The 24,998-nt window shown below is 50.3% G+C and overlaps 1 protein-coding gene across 2 annotated transcripts in view; it reads right to left on the bottom strand.

Annotated features, from left to right (window-relative positions):
- Positions 1–24,998, bottom strand: part of PLXNA2 (plexin A2) — a 196,485-nt gene that overhangs the window by 5,386 nt on the left and 166,101 nt on the right. For both annotated transcript variants that reach the window (XM_011975840.1, XM_011975841.1), the window contains 16 exons: positions 23,621–23,788; positions 23,375–23,468; positions 18,162–18,401; positions 17,370–17,513; positions 16,812–17,046; positions 15,361–15,503; positions 14,419–14,687; positions 12,304–12,370; positions 11,934–12,080; positions 11,116–11,275; positions 10,662–10,765; positions 6,843–6,942; positions 5,690–5,880; positions 3,972–4,141; positions 1,237–1,449; positions 418–568 (listed from right to left, as the gene is read on the bottom strand). In XM_011975840.1, coding sequence (XP_011831230.1) covers positions 418–568; positions 1,237–1,449; positions 3,972–4,141; positions 5,690–5,880; positions 6,843–6,942; positions 10,662–10,765; positions 11,116–11,275; positions 11,934–12,080; positions 12,304–12,370; positions 14,419–14,687; positions 15,361–15,503; positions 16,812–17,046; positions 17,370–17,513; positions 18,162–18,401; positions 23,375–23,468; positions 23,621–23,788 — 2,596 coding nt within the window. The remainder of the gene's footprint in view (positions 1–417; positions 569–1,236; positions 1,450–3,971; positions 4,142–5,689; positions 5,881–6,842; positions 6,943–10,661; positions 10,766–11,115; positions 11,276–11,933; positions 12,081–12,303; positions 12,371–14,418; positions 14,688–15,360; positions 15,504–16,811; positions 17,047–17,369; positions 17,514–18,161; positions 18,402–23,374; positions 23,469–23,620; positions 23,789–24,998) is intronic.

The raw sequence follows: 24,998 nt of genomic DNA, 5'->3' as shown, positions 1-24,998 counted from the left end.
TCAGGTTCAATGCTAGAGAAGCTTTGTGAATTTTCCAAAGCTGTCCTATTCAACTTGTATTCGTATTAGAGTCCACCTGTCTATCCGAAATGTAACTGACAGGATCCGCCCGAGTGCAAACAATAGTTTGATTCATTAAGAGAGAATGAAATTAATTATACAATACTTTGAACTGAAAAACAAATGATTAAAAGTGTTATTTGTTGTGTTAACAATGAGTGAAAGACAATGAAGCGTATAAAGCCTTCAGTGAATCAGGAGTTGAGTTGCCTCATAAAGGAATGATAATTTTTGAGCTCATGGGCTTCTGACTCCCTGAATGTTTTTCTAAATTGCCATCTATTGTTATTTAAGGACTGAGTCAGGCTTCCTGCTCCTTGCCTGTTGGTTTCTGTGCCCGCTGGGGCCCTGTCTCACCTCCTCACTATACTTGCTGACGTAGGAGTAGATCTCATTGAGGGCACTCAGCATGTTGAACTCCACGGCGTGCAGGCGGGACTGCTCGGCGAGGTAGGCATTCATGTCCTGGTCACTGATGGCTGGGAGCTTGGCAATGTCTGCGTAGTATCTGCCAGAGACAGGACAGGCGCCTTGATGGAGGCCTCAGCAAACATTTACCTATAGCTACCCTGGGCCCAGGTCCTTCGAGGGCACTGATGTCCCCAGTTGCTCCTGCCTCCTATTTCTCTTCTGATGTGGCTTCCTCTGGCCTCTTGCTTCAAGCTGACGTTGAGGCTGAAGGCCAGGGTTTCTTCAGGAGATTCCATCTAGCTGAGAGCTCGTGGCTGCAGTACCCAACAGAGTGGTTAAAAGCCCAGACTCTGACCAGGCTCTTTGTGTTCAAATCCCAGCTCTGCTACCTGCTAGCTGTGTGATGCAGGGCAAGTTATTTAGCCTCTCTGTACCTCAGTTTCCTCATCAGTAAAATGGGGATAATAATAATAGCAGCTCCATAACTCTGCTGGACATTTTAATGAGATGATACACACAAAATCTTATTAGAATGCTGAGTGCTTACACATGCTCAATGGATGGTAATTAGGATGATAATCATGTGACTTCCACGAGCACAAAGCCGCCCTTCCTCCCGAAGCAGGGGGTATGGGCAGGGAGGGGAGCGGGAGGTCCTGAAGAGGTGACAGACACCATCATCTGAGTCCTCGGTCAGTGATGTCTACAGAGCGGGGAATGGGCAGGGAGATAGGGGCATGGGCCTGTCCTGAGGGGGCTACTGACCTCTCCACCCAGCTCTTGTAGCTGGGGATGTCCTTGGCATAGAGCAGCTTGTTGGACGGGGAGTCCTTGCCCAGCCGGTGCTCTGACGTTGAACAAGAGTCCATGAAGGTCTGGGCCACCACAGAGAGGCAGGCGTCCGTGATGCTGCCCTTGTGGATGTCAAACACGAACTGGGGGTTCTTAATCACGTTCACCCAGAAGCGCAGAGGGAGGCTGTGGGGAAAGGCAGAGCAGACTTGAGAATGCATGCGGGCCATGCCCCTTCTGCTGCCCACTGATATTCTTCCCCCACAAAGTTCAAATCGTCCACCTGAAGGGGCAAAGGAGTAAAATGGAAGAAAATGGGTCCAGCCAGGGTGAATTTAGCCTAAGCTGTTACTGACCTGGGAGAAATGGAGGAAGAGGCACCTTGTGTCCTAAGGGGGACGCTGACCCTGATCTCTAACATCTGAGGGGTGGGGCTGGGTGTGTTCCGTTCCCTCCTGGGAGACTTTTCTAAAGGCCTCTGTGCCCCTAGGCAAGCCCAAGTACAGGGGACAGCACATTTTCTCAGGGCTTCAAACAAAGCTACCAGGCTCCTGGAGTCCCTTCACAGTGCCCGTGGCCATTGTCCAGAAGAAGGCAGCCAGCAGCCCCAGGCTCAGCTTCAGAGCGGGCACAAAGGGCGCCACCTGCGCTCCCCGCCCAGCCTGGCTGCCCAAGCTACTTCCCAGGGCTGGCCTGGCCTGGCTGGGCCGAGGAATGGGCTCCCCTGGGGGAAGTTCTTTCATGACTCTCCCCAGGGCATTCTTGTATCTGGGCAGGGGCAGAGGGAGAAGTGGAGGCCATTGTTGGCATCCTGGGAATGACTTGCTGTAGCTCAGAGATTTTCCCACCCCAAGAGGAACCGATCAGTAGTTAGGAGACTTCCTTCTGCAACTTGGGAATTTATAACCAGAGGAGAATGAGTTTTCTCTGCTCCTTAGGCCATAAAGCAGATAAGCCCATTTACTCTCCTTCAAAATCAGAACAGCTGCTGTTTTTACTTCCTTTCCCAGCTTTGCCTTCTTTTCCAGCAGTCTCCTGGGCTTTAACTCTTTTGACTCCTCTGTGGAACAGGCCCTGTCGCAGGCTTGTCCTCCAGCCTGAGATGATGTTCCCAGCTCCCCAGCTTCTTCTTCTTTCCCCTTCTTCATCTTCTCTTGACTCTCATGGGCCCCAAACTTTCCCAAATGTCTCAGTAGCGCCAGGTCTTGGGAAAGATCTGCATTACCCAGACTCGGGCCCTTCCATGATGATTTCTGCCTATCCTCCAAAACACAACAGGATCCCTCACTTTCCTTTAGCCCGGGAGGAGTTGCTGCAGCTGAGAGCTGACTCATCTCTTCTGCCCTCCCCTTCTTCTGGCAGCCTTGGGTAGTTTCTGGTAATCCTTCCCTGGACATTTGCTATTGAGGTCTGGATAAGGAAACTCTCCATACCGCGATGCCAGGGTAGTGCATTTCTATTACTTGGGTCTGGCCAGCACGCCGAAGGTACAGAGATGGGGATAACCCTGGACTTTCTCTTGATTTCCCCTGAATTGCCCTCTCCCAGCATTGGGCTGGGGATGCTCCAAAGCAAAGGGGACAGGCATGTGCTGTCCAGGGAATGCAGATCTGGAAGGCCTGTCCTGGCAAAGTGGACTGTGGGCTCTTAACCCTAGGGCCACCCCAGCCTATCCATTTCACTCCACTGTGATCGAAGCTGCAGATTGAGGAAGGCTCCGCGACCACAAGACCCGGGAGGAGGAAGGAATAGATGGGGCTGGGGTTGGCTTTTTCCAAAGTGTTTTGTTGGTTGCTAGGACTTTTGATTCCCAAATAACAGCCTGGGCCCATCTGTGTCGGCTCTGTTTTCTGAGGAGACCGCTGACTCCAGACAGCTGCATGGGCTGCCTGCCCAACCCAAATGCCTGGACCTCCCCTCTCCCCTCTCCGTGCTCTTTCCCAAAGGAAGCCTTTTGATGCCAGCTCTTGGCCGGGTCCTGTCTGACCTGAAAGCCAGTCCTTAGCTTGGTCTGTGGTCCAGGTTCAAAACCCATGAGGATAAAGTCTCCTACTAGGGGCCTGAGGGCTTCTCCCACTGCTGGTCTGGTTGCGGAGGTGACTTTAGGGGAGAGAGTCATGCCTACAGGGCATTCTGCCTGCTGCTTCCTGAAAGCTATGGCGCCAGGATAATCACTTGGCCTTAAGAGATCAAGTTTGCAATGAAATCCTCCCTGTCAGTGGGCTCAAGTCTATAGCAGGTGTGAACTCCCTCTCCAGTGCTGACCAACTTCACCAGGGGTCTCAGTTTAATTCAGGGCTTCCCCATCTCAGGAAGTGCCTTAGAACTGCCCCACTCAGAATGGCCCACAATGCCTGGCTGTGAAGCTCTGCTGCAGGCTTCCAATGCAGTTCTTTGCATGGGCTCCCCCAGCTCCCTTCTCCTGAGAACCAGGGATCTCACAGCCAGGGGAGGAGGCTCTTCTTGGGGGACTCAAGGGTGCATCCTAGTGCTGGGCCACAAGCCAGGCAGACCCTACTTGGCACAGGCAGCTGGGGACTGTGTGGGCTCTGCAGAGCATATGTGCACTATTTGTTCCAGGAGCTTTGGATCACCCAGCCCCAGCCGAGAATAGGCTACCCTCCCACCCTCCCATCTCCTGGTCCTCATCCCTCGTAGCTCCAGGCCTCTCCAGGCTGCACCTCCTGCCAAGCTCCCCTAGGGTTTACCAGTTGCTTTTCCAGGTGTGCCGCACATCTGTGTCGTGAATGCTGTGCCTGTCTGCCTGCTCATCCAGGAAATCAAACATGTACTTGATGGCCAGGGGGAGAGCGCTGCCCCGGTGCACAGTGCTGAACAAGGTCTCAAACAAGTCGTCCACGAACTTCTGCAGGGTGCCCTGGAGGAGGGGTGGGGGAGAGTGAGATGGAGCGGGGATGATGGCAGGTAGCAGACAGGCATACCAGATGGTGCCTTGGATCCATCCTGCCTTGGAAATTTGTCTGGGACACGAGGCTGTGCAGGCAGTGTTGTGGGGTGGGGTGGTGCGGGGGAAGGGTACTGTTGGTTCGCTGGGGAAGTGGGAGAAACTGGGTGGGCTGTGGATCCTAGGGAAGAATCTCTCCTCCAACCTGCAGCCACATTCCACATTCCACATAGGGTGTAGGATCAGGGTCTTTGATAGGAAGACAGGAAGTGCCCTGAGTCCGGGCTTCCCATGGGTGAATGAGGGGACACAGGCTGTAAGCCAGTCTGGAAAGGGTGTCCAAGGAACAAGCTGGAGGACCAGGTGCCTCCTGGCAGGAGCACAGCAGGACCGGGAGAGTCTGATAGAACGGTATGAAGAAGCTTAGGATATTGGTGGCCTGGGACAAGTGGTATCTGGAGTGTGGAATGCGGGTGAAGGGTCTAGACTCAAGAACACCCCCAGGCAGAGTGCTGATCCACAGGGCTCTGGAGGGTTTCTGGAACAGGAATAAGACTTGGCCTGGCTCCCACAGTTTACAGGCTCACGGCACACCTCTGAGGGTCAGCAGAAACCTCTAGCCTTGTCTGTTATCTCTTTGTTGGTCTCTTATTGTTATGCTGAGCATATCAGGCAAAGCTCAAATGGAGACATGGGGTCTGGTGGAATATTTCTGGGCCACTCTGGGAGCAAGTCTGAGAGCCGTAAGTTGGATGCCACTGTATTAAAACTTCAGTGCCATTGTTGGAGGGTCCATGGGGGAGAGTATTTGAAATCTAGCCCCGCCTGGAAAATATGGGCTCTTTGATTGTCATACTTACAGGCTTATTTTGTTACCTGCTAGGAAGGCTAGAAGATGTAGCCTCGCTTGCATCAACATTTGGGGATAGCTGGGGTGGGATGGGATGGGAAGGGGAAGCCTCCCCTTGGATTACTGGCAGGGCCAGGCCTCTGTGCTTTCCCTCCCATTGTGGCCAGAAAGGGGATAGAAAGGACAATGATAATGGAGGCCAGCATATCTATCCAACTAATATCAGCAAGAAACCCCAGTGCCTTCCTAGAGCTTAAGGGGTCCAGAGGGAGAGAGCTACTCCTCTGAAGCGAAACAGTAGCCTCAAGAAGTATGCAGAAAGCAAAGATATGTTTGCTATTTTTGCCAAAGGGTAGAGAACAGCAGTGGCCTGATTGTTTGGAAGCCCGGCCCGGGGAACTGGACTGTCTCTCTTTTTTTTTGTTGTTAGTGGAGATTTGGTCTTGATATGTTGCCCAGGCTGGTCCCATACTCTTGGGCTCAAGTCATCCTTCTGCCTTGACCTCCCAAAGCGCTGGGATTATAGGCGTAAGCCACCATGTCCAGCTGTACCTGGACTGTCTGACTGGGTCCTCTTGAAGGACACACTCTAGACATCCTTTCTGTGTTGTGGAGTGGAGGGACGTGCTCCTCTAACAAGCGCTCCCCGGTCTGGGCAGAGCAGGAGTTACCTTGGTGGCCAGTAGCCGGGTCAGGTAGATCTCAGACACCATCTTGCTGCCCCGGTCACCCTCCTTCTGGTCACCGTGGTCATGGTTCTTCACCAGATGCCACACTTTGACCCCACTTTCCAGGTCTGGGGTGATCATCGGGGCCCGGGACCGCAGGCTGTCGGGGCTGCCTGTGTACCTGAAGGAGGAGTCTGAGGAGAAGGGGGTGGTGGAGGGCTGTGAGTAACTGAGTCACCGTCCTTGCTTGTAGAATCCTCCCAGAATCCCTGCCCGCCTGCTGCATCCACTCAGAATAAACTCATTTCAGCTGAAAAGGGGCTGCAGGGACCTCATATATGGTAGGTTATTTTAGGGATCCTTGGTTGGCATGAGGACAGAAGAGCCTGAAGGATTTTTTAGAAGGGGATTTATAAATTTTGTGAATTAGAGAGACCCTCAGGAATTTGGGAGTCACCTCTACTCGGACACTCCCAGCAATGAATAATTAATAGGTAAAATGTCAATAGGATATTTTTGTCAGTGCTTTAACGGAAATCTGGATACTAAAGAGCTGTAAGTTGTAATTCTCCTCTTGGGAGTTAAGGGTTTCTTCTTGCATGGGGCCTGGGGTATGGAATTTCCTGAACCCTTTTTCGTGCTGCTGGGTTCAGTCCTGCGGTGCCTTTTGGTTGGGAAGCCCAAGACCTTAGTGCATACATGAAACCAGAGCAAATAAAATAAGGGACAAGGAGGTGCCATAACCTCATTGCCCAGAGGGTCTGGGGGCCCCAGTACTCCTCTAATTTATTGATCAAACTGGGACACTTTTAAGAGTAAAGGGAGGGGCACTCTTAATAATTCAGCCAGGACGACAGGCATAAACTGGACTGGCCCAGGCAACCTGGGATATATGAACCCCCAGCCAGGTGTCTTCCTGGTTCTGGGCCACTCTGATTCCTCCACCAGGCAGGGATATCAAAGAAAGGGCACATGATGCCACCTGCTCCCACAGGTCTGAGGGTGCAGGCTGCCTGGGAATGCCTGGACTGGGGAGGACGGAAACCAACAGCCCAGGAGAAAGGGCTGCCTGCTGTTAGAAGTGGTAGAGAGTGGGCCCTGCTAGGTCGCAGAAGACTCTGCTCTGAGCTGCCCAGTCTGCCCTCCTGGTTCTCACCATATCTGCTGATGGATGTCCGGGAGATGCTGGCAGAGGCAGGGATGTTGTAGGAGGAGGTCTGTTTGGGGACCAGAGCCACCACCGACCTGTCTGACACCTGAAAAGGGTACAAAAGGTACAGTGTGGTGACTGTAGGTGTCTTGGGAAGTTGGAGTCAAGTATTTCTAGAGGGTTATAAGATAGCTGTGGGATAGAGAGCAAGGAGTACAGGAATACTAGAAACAACCATTACTGCTGCTTTTTGAGCTTTTATTGGGTTAGAGGTGCACAACCCAATATAATGGCTACTTGCCATGTGTGTTGATTGAGCATTTGAAATGTGGTTAATCCTAACTAAGATGAGCTGTGTCCAAACTGAGATGTGCTATAAATATACATTACATGCTGGATTTCAATGACAGTATGAATACAAATATTAACTATCTTATTGATAATTTTTAAATTGATTACATATTGAAATAATAATGATTTTAGACCAGTTAAATAAACTATGTAACATTAATTGATCTTTTTATTTTTACCTTTTTAATGTGACTAATACAAAAAGTTTAAATTACACATGTGGCTTGCACATGTGGCTTGCATTATATTTCTACTGGACAGCACCGGGCTAGACCCAGTCTCCCATCCACTTCGTGAGCTACGCACAAGTATTCCCATTTTACAGATGAAAAAAAATGGAATCATAGGGAGGCTAAGCAACCTCTTAAAGGTCACATAATTCATATATGGTAGAGCCAATATTTGTAGCCAGGTCTGTCAGGCTCCAGAGCACATGTTCTCTTCATTATACATTCTAACATGGAATTTTATTTAAAGTCACACTGGTCTGAAGCCCATTTTCCCTTTTGGCTCTGCTTTCTTTCTGGCCTGGGTTCTATAATGCCTGGATCACTTCAAATAGTTTCACCAAAAGGGCAGCCACTCTTGGGGACTGAGCGAGAAAGATGGTGTCTTGTCCCATCCTCTATGAGGGCGCCCCAGCTCAGCACCCAGCCTGCAGGGAGAGGGCTGATAAATGAGGAGCCATATTGAAGACATTTGGGGCCATTTTGATTTAAGATTACCCTCCATCCAATAAAAACAGAGAATCCCCAGAATCGTGGCGATCCAATTAAACCCCTAACGCAGAGGGAATAAAACAGCTATAATAATGTTATGGGCCATAAAACATTCCTATTAAACCATTTTTTATTTTAACAATTTTTATGAACTTTATAAGTTTGATTTATAGCTGCACCAGTCATAAAACCATCTTTCTGGGTCTTAAATTGTCAGTCCCTCTCTCCCACCAAAAAAGAATTAAATGTGGGGAAGTCAAACTATAAATGAACATTAGTGCTAACGAGATTCCCTGATAGCGGGTTTTAGTGGTGGTGTTTAATTCTACCCTCCCTATAAATCTGCAGAAGCCTGGGAAGTTTTTTAACATCTCTTTGTTAATTAAGATTATGCAGATTTTCTTCTGCAGAGGCTCCAAGGACCTTTGACTCCAGAGAGGGTAACAAGAGGGCAGTGCATTGACTTGATGGTATAAAGCTCTAAGGTCCTGTGCTTGGAAGGTGCCAAGACTCCATTACTTCCCAGCTAGAATAGCTCCCTGGACTTGTCAGCTGTTGGTACCATCAGCACCAGGGCAGGGAGGGGGGCAGTCTCTACCTCTGTCTTTCAGGAATTCTCCTTATAACTGACAGCCCAGAAATGATACCCAGAAAGCTTGGCAGGGGCAGGAGTTTACACACCCAGGGAGAACAGATTACATTATCATTTATAGTTTCTTGTCACCTAATGAAAGATTCACAAGGTGACACAAATGACCACAGTTCAACTCAATTGCAGGTCTAATAACTAAACCTCTCTTGTCCTTGGTTTTTCTCTGTCTTAACCAACAAGTGGTGCAAATCCATGGTCAAGATGACCGGCTGGGTCTGACCTTGACTCTGCTGCCTACCTGCTCCAGGACTTAACCTCTCTGAGCCTTAGTGGTCAGTGGGGATAATAATTGCATGTCGTTTGTGGTGAGAATTAAAGAAGTTAAAACACAGAAAGGCTGAGAGCAGTGCCTGGTATCCAGTAAGCATGCAGTAAATGTTGGTATTAGTGGTGCTATTATGAGCATCATCATCATCACAGTCTCCCAAAGGGGGGAATACTCCCTGCTGTGCCCTGTCACTCAGGGCTAGCATGTGGGAAGTGACTTGCACTCAGCAAAAGCTCAGTAAATATTTGAGGAATGAATGCATACATGAATGATAAATGACATCAGGGAATTGAAAGTGCTTTGTATGATCAGCACCAAAAGAACAGAATAGTTCCTTCTTCTGATTGGGAGCCGCAGGTTGGAAAGCCCAGTAACAAGCATTAGGGTATCAGAGGCAGAAGCAGAAAGACCCCACTCCTGCCCTTTAGAAACTCATGATTTGGGAGCATCACGCTGTTTTCTTTTGCACTTTCTTATTCAACTTTAATTGGTTCATTACAATTGTTCTACCGGATACATTAAGCACCATATGAAGTGGTGGTGGTTGGGCATGTGTGTATGTGTACAGAATTAACAGGGAGTGATGGCAGCTACCTTATCTGTAAGTACAATCCTGGGCACCTCACACTTTCACAAGTAAGGGTTGTTATCTCCATTTTATAGATGAGGAGCCCCAGGTGCAGAGAGATTAAAGTCACGACACCAATGAGTGGGGAAGTAGGGGTTAAATATAGCTTCTAAAGCCTCTTCTCTTCTCACTACACCACACTCATGTCCTCTGGGCGGGGGTCCAGGCAGGGTGTTAGGATGGGGGGTGCAGGTGAGTCAGGGGGATGGAGCCTGGAGAAGAGCATTTTTGGGGATCCCCTGTGCCCTAGCTTCCTCTGTGCCCGTGGAGGCTCCTGCCAGCTCCAGCACCTGGTGGTTGGCAGCTCAGTGCCTGAGAGCCCAGCCTGCCAGCCCCTCTGCAAATCTTTCTTTCCGAGACAGGGACATGAGAGGATGTTATTAATCAGACGATCCCATGGGTCTTGCAGCCTGAGGCGCTTCCTCTGGTTGGTTTAATTTCCCTTGGTGTCTCTTATTTCCAGTTTCTATTTTAGTATTTTTTCTGAATCCCAACCTGTCTACCTGTGCTTAATCTTACAGAGACCCCCCAGCTGGGAGTGGTTACCATGGGAGGGGAGAAGACGCGGGAGTAGATACCTCCTTGATTTTGTGTTCTTTTGCAGGGATTTTTTTTTTTTTTGATTGCTCATTCAATGTGTCTGCCTGTGTGCTCAGTACCTCACCTTCTATCTTGTATCTATTCCATACAACTGTACGGGGCAGGGTTCACCAGGAGCCCCATTTTACAGGTAAGAGAAAAGAAAGCCTGGGTAATTTTCCCAAGGAAACCAGCTACTAAGAGGAAGAATGTAAGACCTCAAGAGAAGTCTATCCAACTCCCTGCTCCACTGTAAGTCAGAGGTGTGGGCTGCGTTAGTAAGATGCTAAAGAGAGAGTGCCAGGTAATGTGGAGGGCTTTGCAATATACAGTTGTTTTTTGTTTTTTTTTGCAAATGTAGAGGTACACAGAATAGAAATGCCTAGACCTTACCCCAGACCCATTAAATATGTTTCTGAGGGTGGAGTCTGGTCACTCATGTTTTTTATCAGTTCCCTCAGTAATTCCAATGGGCAGCCATGGCTGAGAATCCCTGTTCTATGCTACAGTAGGAGGAGGAAAGCAGGGAGAGGAAAATCTTTTTCAGACTTTCGAGGCCTTAGAGCAAGGCTTAGTGGGAAGGGAATATTCTGGGAAGTTGAAGAGGGGAAGAGACACCCCCTCTCACCTGATAATGCATCAGTGTGTTGAGCCGCTTCCAGTCACCCTCAATCTTGGTGGTGATGTCCTCATCTTGCAGCACGACCCGGGCGATCCGGCCTTGGCGCCACTCTGGGAGGAGGGGGTGGTGCAGGGAGCAACGTGAGAGGGATGAGGGCTGTGAGCCAGTGTCTCCCGATTGCACCTTCTCTAGGGACCTGGCAGCCTGGCCCCCTCAAGCTGGTACCAATAACAGAGGCTAGAGACATCTAGCGCTCCATGGGCCCAGGCAGCAGAGGAAACACGTGGGTCTCCTCAGAGACAGCCACATCTGAACAGGCAGTGCCCAGAGCGGGAAGCATTTCACATGGGCCTCACCTGGCCAGAACACAGTCATGCCCCTGCAAGGGTTGTGTGCAGGGCAGCTTCCCTTCTTTCATCCCTCAACCCCTGCCCTCACACTCCGAGTCCAGGCTTCCTACCCAAGTCCATGTCCACCGCCCTCGGCCGCTGGGAATAGGGCACATTCTTATACACGGCATCAAGAATCTTCTCCTTGACTTGTGTGATGGTGTCACAGTTTAACACCTTCACTGGGATCTCTGGGCTGTTCTCGTTGTCAGGGTTGACGCAGTTCAGGATCTACAAGTGGGGGACAGAGGGTGAGCAGGACAGGAGCTGAAGGAGTAGTTTGAGGGAGAGGGTCAGGACCTCAGAATCTTCTTTTTCCAAAGTTCACTCTCTTTATAGGGGGAATAAGGGTACTTTTCTGGTCTGTGACTCAGTTTCCCTCACCTTCGTAACATCTGCCAAATGACAGTCTGAGTCATTGTGTCCACTTCTTCATTCTCAAAGCACCAGGACTCTACTTTCTAGCTCCTGGATGGCTTAGGAGAGACTATAGTTCTGGAATGAGGCACCCTCGGTGTTTAGAGATGGTTCTAGATGTATCAGAGACTAGTGGTGCACTTCCCCAAAGCCTCTATGTTAGGAACCAACACACATCTTTCTCATAATGCCAATTACCCAATACCTAATGATGGATGAACTTTTTTCTCCCCAATATTGTCTAGGGTAAACAGAGGCATGGAGTGCTTTTTAGGGCTTACCAAATGAGATGGGATTGGGGGGTGGGCCTGCCTGCCTTGCTCTTGGTACACGTGGCTGCCCTTTGGACTCACCCCAGACCAGCCTCCCATCCTCTTTATTGACCCCCTAGACTGCTTTTATGGACAGAAGGCAGAGTAAGGGGCAGGAGCAGAAGATACACATGCGGGCCCGGAGCTTCTGGCTTCCTCACCAGGGTCTTGTACTCGATCTGCTGCCGGATGAGCTTGTCCTCACTCAGGGAGTAGCGGGCCTCGCCCGTGATGGCGTCAATAGGGCCCTTCTCCATCTGCTGCTTGATGGCGCAGTACAGCATGAAGAGTGGCTCCCCTGCGCACTCCTGTGGGCACAGGCAGGGCAGGAAGTGTGGGCATGGCCTCCTCAGGTTTGCACGTTTTCCCTTTCCTCTCTCGGAGCGAGGCCAGTGGAAGGAGGGGCTTTAGCACACCCAGTCCAGGTTCCTGCTCCTGAGGGAAGGGGTCCCCATGCAGCCCTGTGGCCAAGATCTGAGCAGCAGCACCATCTGCCCTGGAATCTAGGCCCCATCTCACTCCCTGTCTCACCTTTAGGAACTTGTGCAGGAGGAAGGCGAACCAATTGGTCAGCATCTTTTCAGCCACAGACTCTGTCCTGGGGAAGGAAGAAAGGGTAAGGGGCAGTCCTTCACAGAGGGGTCTCCGTGTGGGGCCTGGGCTTGTCGCGAGGTCTCCCAAGAGAACAACGGAGCATGCGAGAACGCAGGGTGGGGCGTCAGGACACCTGGGTCCCAGCCCAGCTCGCCCAGTAACTAGACTGTGACCTGGGGGTAGGGGTGGCTTCTTTCTGGGCCTCAATTTCCTATGAAAATGGAGAGGTTGGCCTTTTCAGCCCTGATGGTCCGTGGTGCTCTGAACTGCTTTGGCTGCATCTGAGACAAGGTCTGTGGATAAAGGCACCTCACTATCCCATGGGGCTATAAAGAACCGGTTCTCCCAACTCACTTCTGGTCTTAGGGTGATAACTAGAGAGTTTCCCGGTCCTTCGGGGCTTTCTTGCCTGCATGAGTACCCTGTTTTGCCTATCTGGAAGGTACCTGGTCCCTTCCCCTCCAAAAACACTCAGGGTTAGACTTCCTTGGCTTCAAATCCTGATTCTGCCATACACTGGCTGTGTGACCTTGGGCAGGTCATTTAACCTCTCTGGTTTCTGTAGTCACATCTCTAAATGGAGACAGTCATAATAACATCCACCCCCGATGGTTGTTGTCAAGGTTGAATGAGTTACTATTTGTATTTGTAAAGTGCTAAGAAAAGTGCCTGGCACCTGCTAAGCACTATGCATTAGCTGTCATTATTGCTGTCATGTGGGGTCTTGGATCCCAGCCCTCAGGTAGAGAGCAATGCTTAAGTGTTTTGCCAACAGGGTATTTGCTCATGTAAGCACTGGCCCTCCTCCCCTTCCCGTCCCAGGGCTACAGATCTGGGGATTTGGGAAGGAACAAAGTGACTGTGACAGACCCTCAGTGAAGAGGATGCCGGAGGGGTATTTTAACTCCCTGCACGTGGTGCAAATTATACCCTCTGGTTGCAGTAAATCCCAGGCATTTGCCAGGGCTGCTCTGCAATCTGGGCCTGGGAGAGAGTGACAATGGCAGAAAAAATTGTAGCTTTCTCCCCTGGCTCCTCCCAGCACCCTCTCCCTGCATTGTGCCTGAGATTAGCTCTAATTTAAATACAACAGTTCTTAATGAGAGTTTCTAATGCTCAGATTGGCAGGATGGGGGCTCAGTACTCATAAAACAAAGCCATTCTTCCTCCCTCCTCAGCCCACGTGGGGTCTGGAAGCCTGAGACCTTGCTATAGGAAGGCTAAAGAGGAGGGGTGGTGAACGGAGGTGGAACCCTCCAGCCCCTGCTGCCCAGAGGACTCCAAAGCTGTGCCTGGCTCCCCACGGCCTCTAGGGAGGTTGGGCTCAGGGGATGTTGAGGTCTCTAACCCTCGCCCCTGCCAGGAAAACTGCAGCGGGCATGTGTAGTGGATGCTGTGATTCAGATCCAGGAAGCTGAGCTCAGAAGGCACAGCCTTCCAGGCTATCCAAATCCTGAGCTCAGTGCTACGCAATAGAACCTCCTGCGATAATGTGAATGTTCTCTATCTGTGCGGTCCAGTGTGGTGGCCACTAGCTGCAGTGTGGCGACCAAACACTTAGAATGCGGCTAGGTGCTAGGGCAATGGAGGAGCTGGATTTTACAGTCTATTTCATTTTAATTTGTAGCAGCTACCTGTGGCTAGGGGTTGCTGTGCTGGACAGCACAGCTCTAGAGACACGGGGAGGAAGAGACCGTGAGATAGGAATTATTTTTCTCATTTTGTCTAGGTGGAAACTAAACAACAGAGAGGTTACAACACTGGCTAGAAATCACAGAGCTAGCAGGAGGCAGAGCTGGGACTCCAGCTGAGATCCAAGCAAAGGTCTGAGCTTGTCCATCACGCTTGGGCAACTTCAGACTCTGTAGTCTCCCTGGGCTGAAGGAAAGTCAGATTCTGCCCTGCAGAGACGTGAGGACACAGGCTGCTCTGAATGGGTGCCCCTTCTGGGGAATGGGCCTTCTCATGCTGCTCGTGGGGCCTGCTATAATGAGGTACTCTGTCCCCGTTTAGACTCCTGCCACCCTCTCCACCCACTGCTGCGGGCCAGACCTCCGGAGTAGCAGCTTGGGGTGGTTCTTGTTCTCCAGGTTCTTATCGATGAGGTCAGAGAGTAGCTGCTTGAGGACATCGGTGGCGTACTCCAGGCGGCCCTGCAGGCCGGTCATGATGAGTGAAGCCACGTTGCCCCGGTCGCGCATGGAGAAACTACGCTGCATCTCCAGGGTGCGGATGAAGGTCAGCAGGAACACCTTGTTGTTGATGAGCTGGGCAAAGAGCTTCAGGGCCTTCTCCACGTGCTGCTGCCCATTTCCTTGTACCTGGGGTGGGGCGTGGTGGAGACGATGCCCTTAGAGAACAGGCATCGGGCCTCTTACGCGAGGGTCTCACTGAGGGCCTGCCGGCAATGACGCTAGCTGTAGGACCCTATCTTTGAGGTCTATCACCACCCCAACCCTATTCCGCCCGCCTGCGATGATGTAGGAACAGCTGTCTGCTCTGACCTTGCACTGGGCCGGGGAGGCTGGGCTCCACGCGGAGCTCTCAGAGGGGAGGCTGCCTGATTTTCCCAAGGATAGAATAGGAGACGCCCCCTCAAACTTCTCAGTTTATTAGTCTCCCCTTAATCTCCTCTGCCTGATTTATTATCTTTAGTAAGACAAACCAACAAATGAAGAAACAAACCTCATAGAATCCTGTGTCTTCCTTTAAGCCATCTTAAATCCATTTTAGAATGAGGCAGTATCTTAGTTAATTATTTCAGTCATTAATTAAAAAATGACAATGAGCTTTACCCTGGAACCATCCCAACAAGCCTGGGTGCCCCCTTGGCCGTAACCTTCCTGATAGCTCTGTTGCTGAGATGTTGTTACAAACTACTGACCCCTCTTCACTGTTAACCTTACTCTGTGCTGCTGGGTCTCATCTGGATTTCCTAGGATACACTGGGCCTGCATCCCTGCTGGGTGGCTGGGCCCAGGAGGCAGGCATTACCTCCAGCTCCCGCAGGACGGGGTGGTCCTCGATGCCCGGGAACAGGACTCGCATAGCGTAGGTACGATAGTCCAGGTAAGGGATTCCCGAGCGGTCCAGGTCACTGGTCAGCTCATTGATATCCGTCTGGAGCTCAGCAAAAGCTATGAGAATAAGCACACAGACAGGCTCGTGGGGAAGCCCCAGTCGGGGGAGGAGAAAGAGGGAGAAGAAGTTTGCAAAGGAGGAGGGGAGGACCTAGGGTGTAGAAACTCTGAGGATGATGGGGGTGTGTCTCCAGAGGGCGGGGCTACTTCCAGCCTATCTTTTTTAGGTGGTGGGGAAATGGGTGATTTTTATGTTATTTTCTCCTCTGTACTTATCTATAATTTTGCATTTTCTCTTTACATATTACAAGTGTAGTTATAACAAGGAAAAAAGAATATTATGATTGGGCTGTTTAGTAAAGATCCCGGAGGTGCTGGAGGCAGGTGAGACACCATGGCTGAGGGGGTCCAGCAAAGACCAGAATAGGCAAAGTGCTGCCCTTTTCCAAGCAAGACAATAAATCAAGATGCAAAAGCCTAGGGGAGGCCTGGTCATGAGACGCTCAGCTCAGAGCCGAGTTTGGGATGGGAAGGGCTTCAGAAGCCTCATCTTGGTGGTGGCACACCTGTCTTCCTGGCTCCTTCCTCTCCCAAACTCACCAGCCCTGTTGCCAGGAAGAGCCTTGGCTCCACCTGTCATATTTCCCAGCCCAACTCTTCCCTGTCATCCAGCAGAGGGCTTGTTTCTGATCTTGACATTTGCAGCAAAAGGAGAAATGTTTTCATTCCTAATTGAGCTATTTACCCTGAGAGCCTGCCAGGTCCTCAGCCTGAGAGGACGCCAGGTACACTCATCACCTCGAGGCTGTGTTGCGTGGTACACAGGAGAAAACACAAAGTGCACTCCCACACACGTCCACAGCCAAGGACACCAGCAAGTGGCGGCCTTCAGAGTGCTCAGCCTGCAGCACTGATGGAAAACAAACCCTGGGGGAGATGAGGCAGGTGCTCTTCTGCCTTTCCTGCCATTGCTCTCACGTGCTGCGAAGATAGTGTGCAAAAAACAGGAGCTGGACACTCCCATGGGGAATCTAGAGTCTGAGGCTATGGAGCCTGGGGGCTCTGACTGTGGGGACATTGAGGCCCTGAGAGGGAGAAGGTGTTGGCCAGATTGTGGGATGAGTCAGGGCGAAGAAGAGACTAGAACAATGTAGTCGGACCTGGGTCCTCATGCAGTGGGCATTCTTCATTGGATATCTCTGGCCCTATGGGCAAGAGAAGTTCTGGGAAAACAGAGGTGAAAGTGGAATGCAAAGGCATGGCTGGCAACAATGGGAGTAAAGATGGGAGTTGTCTGCAGGGAGAACAGCAATAAGGCAGGTGGAGAAAGAGGGACCCAGCAAATGACGGTGTGCTTCCACTAACCTTCCTTGCACTCCAGGGCCACGCGGGACTCCAGGTTGTCCATCTGCATTTGCAGCCGCTTGAGAGTGAGATCATTTTCTCGAGACTTGCGCTTGTAGGCAATGAGGACGATGATGACGATGATGAGGAGGAGGCTGCCGCCGGCCGCGATGCTGACGATGGCTGGCAGGGTCAGCAAGCTGTCTGAGATGACACTCACCGAGCCAGGCGAGAACACCATCCCGCCCACGTGAACCTGTGCATTGTACACACACAGACGCACACGGATGCACAAGGTGTAGAGCCCTGGCATGCCAGCAGATCCTTACAGTGCGAGGAAGGACACGACAGACCACAACCACACAGTGCAGATCTGGATAAAAAGCAACTTCCTGCCTTGGCATCTGCCTTTCTTTTCTTGTGTTCTCAGCTTATATCCATTTTGATGTAGGACACAGAGATGAGGAGATATGGAGGGGGTGAGTAAGACAACGAGGCAGAAGAGAGCCTTTCCTTAGGACAGATCACACATGCACCACGAGGCGGGGAGGAGGCACTACAGAGGAGGGGCTCACTCACCATGACCTTGTGCTGCCCAGTGAGGTTGGGAGGCTCGCAGAGAAGCTGGGTCTCCGATACAGTGACAGCACAAGGGGTCTCTCCGATGAACACAGTGTAGTTGAGTTTGGCCCCTCCAGAGGCAGGAGGGCAGAGGTTTTTGCCCTGTAGAGAATAGCAGTCTTTATAGGCATAATTGACACATGCATGCACAAGTTAATTGCCTACTTAAAAAGAGATTAAGGAGATGGGGAAGGGCAGCCGTGCAAAAACCAGGAAATGACTCCCTGGCAAGTTTTTGTGGAGGGGACTTCTAACAGCCATGATCTAGAGAGAAAGAGAGAAAACAGAGGCAGGAGAGAACAAAAATGAAGAAGAGAGTGGGAAAAATGCAGGGGAGACAAACACTAAACAAGAGAAAATTTGGGGGAGGATACATGGGATTTCATGAAAGTAGTGCGGCAACAAATCACTTGGATGGACAGTGCCAGGGACTGTGACCTCTTGAAATGTGTGTGCAGGTACCTGTGGCCACAGAGTGGACGGAAAAGGAAACAGTTACTCCCAAGTCATTGCAGTACCTCTGGTTCCCAAAGCTCACAAGAACAAACAGAAATATTCTAAAGTACTTCTTGAGAAGCCTGGATATGGCTTGATGGGTCGATATCTATCCATGAGCTCCTTCTATAGGAAGGAGACAGCTTTGCAGGTTCGATAGCATAGAAAGGAGAGCCAGAAAGAAAGAAAGGCCAGGAGCATGCGGGGTGCTCTCTGGCATCGCTGCCCCTGGTCCTCTTTGGTGGGCATTCATACCTTAAGAATGATGGGCGATCCCGGCTTTTGATCCAAGACTCCAGTAGGGCTGAGCAGTTCAAAGGTCGGGTTGGGGTAGTAGATAAACTTGGTGTCGTTGTAAATCAGCAAGGATTGGACATTGTTAAAGACAAATCCGAACTCATCTGGCCGTTCTACAGTGTCCAGGCCAGGGCGGTAGTCCGTGGTCAGAGAGGGTGCCAGGCAGGTGAGGGTGGTTGTGTTCACGACTTTACACACCTAAGAGATCCAGAGCACAGCATTCACACACTGAGTGCCTGGCAGACAGAGCCCAGGGGCCTGCAGCCGTTCTCCAACCCTCTCCCTGTTTTTGTGTCTTGTTACTGGGTTTACTTGCTTGTCTCCATTCCATGGGAAAGCCCTCCAGGAAAGGGCAGTGAAATTTTGGGGGAGTGGGGGGCATTTTAGCTTCTTCATTAATTCATTCACCAACACTATTTGGGCATCTAGTTTATAGTTTGTGCTGGCGCTGTGCTAGGAGTTGGGGGCTGTAGAGTGAAATAGTCACAGTCTGGAGGGGAAACAAACAAGCATTACAGTCTAGTCCTGGAAGAGGGCCTGGGGCATGGGGGACACACGGCACTGTTGGATGCATGCAGGGATGTGAAAAATAAACGCCTTGGTAGGGAAGGACCAGCTACTCTAGGAGTGTCTGTCTGTGTGTGTGCATGAGTGTGTGTATGTATGTATGCATGTATGGACACACGTGGGTGTGCATGGCCTGAAGCAGGGTAAGAGTGACTCATGGAAGTTTTCCCATGGAAGAAATGAATGAAATTTAATCTGAAGAATGAGTAGGACTTACCTAGATAAGGAGAGGGAGGGGGAGGGGAACAAGTTCCAGGCAGAAGGAACAGCACCAAAAGGCCTGGGGACAAGGGAGCATGGGATGTTTGAGAAAAAAGTAGGACAGAATAGCATAGTGTCTGTGTGTGTGTGTGTGTGTGTGTGTGTGTGTGTGTGTGTAGAGTGTGGAGCAGGAAGTGGTATGATGTGTGTGTAGAGTGTGGAGCAGGAAGTGGTATGAGATGAGCACTTTGCCCAGTATGTAGTAGGTTTTCAGTTAATGTTGATTGAATACTGATGAAAAATAGGATTCTGCAACTCTCTAGATGTTTTTTGGGTTTTTTTGTTTTGTTTTGTTTTGTTTTGTTTTGTTTTTTGAGATGGAGTCTTGCTCTGTTACCCAGGCTGGAATGCAGTGGCGCAATCTCGGTTCACTGCAGCCTCCGCCTCCCGGGTTCCAGCAATTCTCCTGCCTCAGCTTCCTGGGTAGTTGGGATTATAGGCATGTGCCACCACGCCCAGCTAATTTTTGTATTTTTAGTAGAGATGGGGTTTCACCATGTTTGCCAGGCTGGTCCTGAACACCTAACCTCTGGTGATCCACCCACTTCGGCCTCCCAAAGTGCCAGGATTACAGGCCTGAGCCACTGTGCCCAGCCCTCTTTAAATGTTTTATGCAGGACCTCTCTCTCTTCTCTAACCAAGGGTCCCCTAACTCTGCACTGGGACAGAAGCTTGGTTTTGACACAGAGTTCATGATATCTTTTTTCTCTTGGAGGACTCTGGTGCCAATTAAAATGGTGGCTGGGCTGGTCCAGTCCCTCCTTAGCATGAGCTGTGCCATTCTCTCCTGTGGAGGTCTGGTTCTGGGGCTGCCCAAGACAGCAGTCAGACTGCAGAAACCACTAAAGCGCCCACGTGGGGCTTGGGAAGAAAAACCCAGACTCCTACTCCCTCTCTGCCTGGCTCCCACCCGGCACAGCTTGGTTTCAGCTTTGGGAGCAGCGGCGTCCCAGCAACAGCCAGGGCATCTCTGAGAACTCAGACTGCTTAAGCACACGCTGTCCTGGCAGGTCCACACATGTTGTGCGTCTGGCCAATATACACACACACACAAGCTTTATGTTCAGAAACCAAGACTGTGTGTGAAATCGTAAAAATAGCTGACACTGCATAGAGATTATGTCAGAGCTTCAAGTCCAAGTCTTAACCCTTCCTTTCCAGAGGGAATTTAAGAGTTTAAACAAAACGGCTCACTGTGGCCTTTATGCTGTAGTGGGAGTGAGGACACATTCCTGCCCTTTCTGTGGTGCAATTCAGCAGCCCCTTATGAACCTAATGCCCCTTTCATGTTCCAGCAGGGTGCAATGAGGCATGGGGAGGTTGAGGGGTTTGGTGAAATGGGTACAGCTGAGCCAGGGGGTCCCAATTCCTGGGTTCTGCAAGAAGACACCGAGCCTTGGTAAGCTTCACCACCAACATCTTCCTCTCTGCTGGTCCTAGTCTGGCTTCCCTAGACCAGGCTCCTCAACGAATAAGCAAATCATTCCCAAGCAACAGGCCTCTGTACACTTCCTGCCCCATGCTGCATCGGCACTTTGTTTGCCAAACATTCCTCTGGGTTTGGCGGCTTCACTCTGGCCCTCCTAGCTCTCCACTGGGGCAGCTTCAAAACCCAAAGGTGAGGGGTAGGCCCAGGTGTGCTGAGGATGAGATGGGGCCCAACCAGGCAGGGCTTCAGGGGCAAAGTGCCTCCCTCTCTCCTACCATTCCCGAAAGCGGAAGCACAGGGCAGGGGTTCTGAGCCTCCCATTCTGGAGCCGGTTGACGGAAAGCTGCATTCCTGCATTCTTCCCTCCGGGTCTGCCAGCCTGTAGATACCAGGCAGGTTACTACTGAAGCTGAGAGCCCCCAGCTCCCCATAGGGCAGAACTGCTTCTTAAGTCCTTGGAACATTGCGATCATGGTGCATGGGGCTGGAGGAAGCGCTGAGAACATTCCAGCCCAGGGCTGTAAATGAGTCCTGGTGAAGGGGCAGGGGGATTGGGACCTGAGCCTTCGGCCACAGGTGTCAGGTGTGGGGAAGGAGAGGGGCTTCCCAGCCCAGGCTTCTCTTCCATGGCTTCCTGAGGACTAAGGCTGAAGCCTTTGGAGGTCACATACTCACCTCCAAAATTATCTCTAGACTGTATTAATTATGTCTTTTATTTTCTGAATGCAGATGCTTTGACATCTGGGGCCTTGCTGACTGGGGAGGGAATGTCCCTCCCAGGGCAAAATCCTAGAGATAGCAAATAACTTGCCTGTGAGCCTGCCTTTCATATACAGAAACCAATCCAGACCACACAGCTCAACTGCCCCTTTCCATACTATCCTCATGCCCTAATCATTCCAGGACCAGGCACCAAACATCTAGGGACAGCCCTGGGCCCGAGCTTGCTAAAATGACTCAAACTTGCTTATCCTAAACTTGCTTACCCTGCTGTGCCTGTTCCTTCCTGCAGGAACCACATAAAGACTCTTGCCATGGTTTCTCCCTCCACCTCCAGGCAGACCAACCCCGGTGCTTCCCCCTGTGACCCCTGGGGCATGGGTTGCCCTCTTCTCTTGGGATCTGATCTATGAGTAGAACAAATTATATTCTGGTCTTGCCATCCCTGAATAATAACAAAACCTATATTTTAAAGCGTGTATCTAATTTGCTTGCCTTTTTTTTTTTTTTTTTTTTAATCCTTCCTGGGTGTGAGTTTACCATTCTTGTTCCCATACCTCACCCTAGACCCTGGAGTTACCTGTGAGCTTCTGGGGACCCTAAGCTTCAGTCTGGAAATGGAATGGGGGCCTAGGCTCTTTTACCAATGGATCAAGTTTTACACCTGGTAGAAGGAGGCATGCGCTCACTTAGCCCAAAAAGGAGTGACCGTGGTGGATACCGAAGGTGTGTTACAAGTGCTCCTGCATCTCCGGAAGGATGGTAATGTCAAGTCCACCAGCATTTCATGTGGCCTAGTTACGAAGAGTCTGGATGTTTGGGATCCACCTTGGCTCTTCCACCAGTCACCTTTATGATTGGGGGCAAGTCATTTAACATTTCTGGCCTTAGTTTCCTCTGCTGCACAATGAAGGGGTTGCATCAGATGATCCCTGAGACTTTCCATATCTAACTTTCTAGCACTCTGACATTTTATGTATCTCCATGTTTCTTATGGAAGCCTCAAGTACCCTGGAAATGTGTCAGGGGTAAGAGGGGAGACAACACCATCTTCTCCATCTCCATCTTAGCCTAGTCAAGCCCCTGAAGGTCAAAGCAGTAATAATAGTAATTTCTGTAAAAAATAATGGCCATAGTAGCATCTGCTATAATATAATTATGAATACAATCATGTTTCAAAAAATATTGTCTGAAAGAGTGAGATGGAGCCTAGAAAAATGATAAAAAAATTTACAACGTACCAGACATTCTATCCCTGTGATACAGACAACTTTTTAAAAATTACAAAAATTACATGGCTCTGCATAGAAGACTAATATAAAATGTCCAAAATAATCATCTTAGCAAGCAGGGTGGAGTTATCTGATGCAGTGACTAGCATTTATCAACTGCCAACCTCATGCTGGCCACGGGCTGGCAGGTTATGAAGCTGGGGCAGGTCTGCTTGTCACCATTCATAGCTGAGGGGTGGAGGATCCGGAGGTTAAATGACTTGACCATGCTTGTACAGCTAATAGATGGCAGAGCCCTGCTTCCTCTCCAGACTTGTCTGAATCTGGAGCCAGAATTTCTCCAACCACTCCCAACATGGGTTTTTGTCAGACCTCAAAGTCAACCTGTCATAAAACAGGAGTCCTTTTGTGCTGTAGCATAAACTCAGAAGCCAGTACTTTGATACACTCACTATATCACCTTCTGACAAGAAATTGTGCTGTCATTATACTATAAAAATAATTGTAGGGCTGAATATGGTGGCCCATGCCTATAATCCCAGCACTTTGGGAGGCCAAGGCAGGAGTATCACTTGAGCCCAGGAGTTTGAGACCAGGTTGGGCAAAAGAGACCTCGTCTCTAAAATAATAATAATAATAAACTAGTCAAGCAGGCACTTGTGGTCCCAGCTACTCAGGAGGTTGAGGCGGGAGGATCTCTTGAGCCCAGGAGGTCGAGGCTGCAGTGAGCTGTGGTTGCACCACTGCACTCCAGCCTAAGTGACAGGGTGAGGCCATGTCTTAAAAAAAAAAAAATTGTGATGTTCAGGTATTTGGACCATGATTCCAGGCTCAGAATCTTAAGCCAGCTTTCGTCTTGGGTATTCAGGGGCTCCAGTGCCTAACCCAGAGCTCATCCCATTGCAAAACATCAACACAGAGCTGTGTTTACCAAAGGCTGGGGCGGACCAACAGTTACTCACATTGACAGATTCTTTGCCGTTGAATTTGACTCGGATCCTTGGCTCCTGGATGACATCCAGGTTGAAGCCTGTGATGGTCAGGGGTGTGTGGCCACTGGAAACAGGCAGAGGCTGGGTTAGGTAAAAACCCCCTCAAGTCTGGCATGGTGAACCTCCACCTTAGCAAACCCTCTCATGAGCCAGACTTGGGCTGCAGGGATCATGCTGGGTGGCTTCCAGGTGCATCCCTCCCACCTTCTGCCTCACCTGGCAATGCTCCACTCTGGCTCGATGCGCTGGACCCGAGGGTCATCTATGTACTCAAACTGCAGGTTGTTATCCACACGGGCTCGGTCGACACTCACAGAAACAGGGACTGGGCCAAGGCCATTGGACGATGGGGGTGAGACACACACGATCTCACTCATTGACCTCCTGACAGGGAGACAGAAGGAGGGTTGAGAAGAAAGGCATGGGCAACAAGAGGTGCCTACCGGCTCGACAAGGGGCTTTCCTTGGTCTGGGGGTATGGCCACAGAAGTGTTCTCTCATCCTTTTATATTGTATACGATGGAACACATCCCGCTTCAGTGTAGATCAGTGCTCCAGTGGATTGGGAGGTAGCAAATTGAAGAAGGGGGTTAGAAAATGAGGGGCTGCCGGGCGTGGTGGCTCACGCCTGTAATCCCAGCACTTTGGGAGGCCGAGGTGGTTGGATCACCTGAGGTCAGGAGTTCGAGACCAGCCTCAACATGGAGAAACCCCATCTCTACTAAAAATACAAAATTAGCCAGGCGGGGTGGTGCATGCCTGTAATCCCAGCTACTCGGGAGGTTGAGGCAGGAGAACTGCTTGAACCTGGGAGGCGGAGGTTGCGGTGAGCCGAGATCGTGCCATTGCACTCTAGTCTGGGCAACAAGAGCAAAACTCCGTCTCAAAAAAAAAAAAAAAAGAAAGACAATGAGGGGCAGGGATAGGGTTTCATCGACTTTGGGGAACGCCTCTTTTCTGGATTTTTCTAGAATATAACTATTTAGCCAGTGCTTAGAATCTGGTCAGGCAGTCAACAAATATTCACTGAGCACCTACTGTATATAGCAGTGAATGCAGAGTCCTTGGCCTTGTGGAATATCCAGTCCAAGAAGGCGATAATCAAGTAGATAATCAAGAAGGATTATCAAGTAGATAATCAAGAAGGATTATCAAGTAGATAATCCTGGGCAAACTGGGTTCTCATCCATGGATTCTTTCAGAATTCTCTACATCTTCAGGGCTAGGGGAGTGCTGGCAAATGGTAGGTGTTCAATTTTTTATGTACAGAGGATGCCCTGAACATAAGTCTGTGCTTTTTAAGAGCTGTGGCTATGCAATCTCTGTTTCTCAAGTCACCATAGTGAGGACTTAATGAATGCTTGATCCTAGCAGTGACTAGGGAGCTCCTAGGAGCCTCCTTCATCTGGTGTTCTCATGGCCCTCACTTCTCATTATTTTTAGAAGTATCCAGCCCCTTTCATATATGGGATATAAACTGACAAGTGGCATTTATTTCTCACAGTGACTGGTATGGTATTTGGGTCTAGGTGTAGCAAATAATATGGAGGTGATGGGGCAGGCCTATGAATGAACATGCACAGTAACATGTGTA

The sequence above is a fragment of the Mandrillus leucophaeus genome, unplaced genomic scaffold (assembly GCF_000951045.1).
Source record: "Mandrillus leucophaeus isolate KB7577 unplaced genomic scaffold, Mleu.le_1.0 Scaffold159, whole genome shotgun sequence".
In the NCBI taxonomy this organism is placed as follows: Eukaryota; Metazoa; Chordata; class Mammalia; order Primates; family Cercopithecidae; genus Mandrillus; species Mandrillus leucophaeus.
This window is presented reverse-complemented; position numbering and strand designations above follow the sequence as displayed.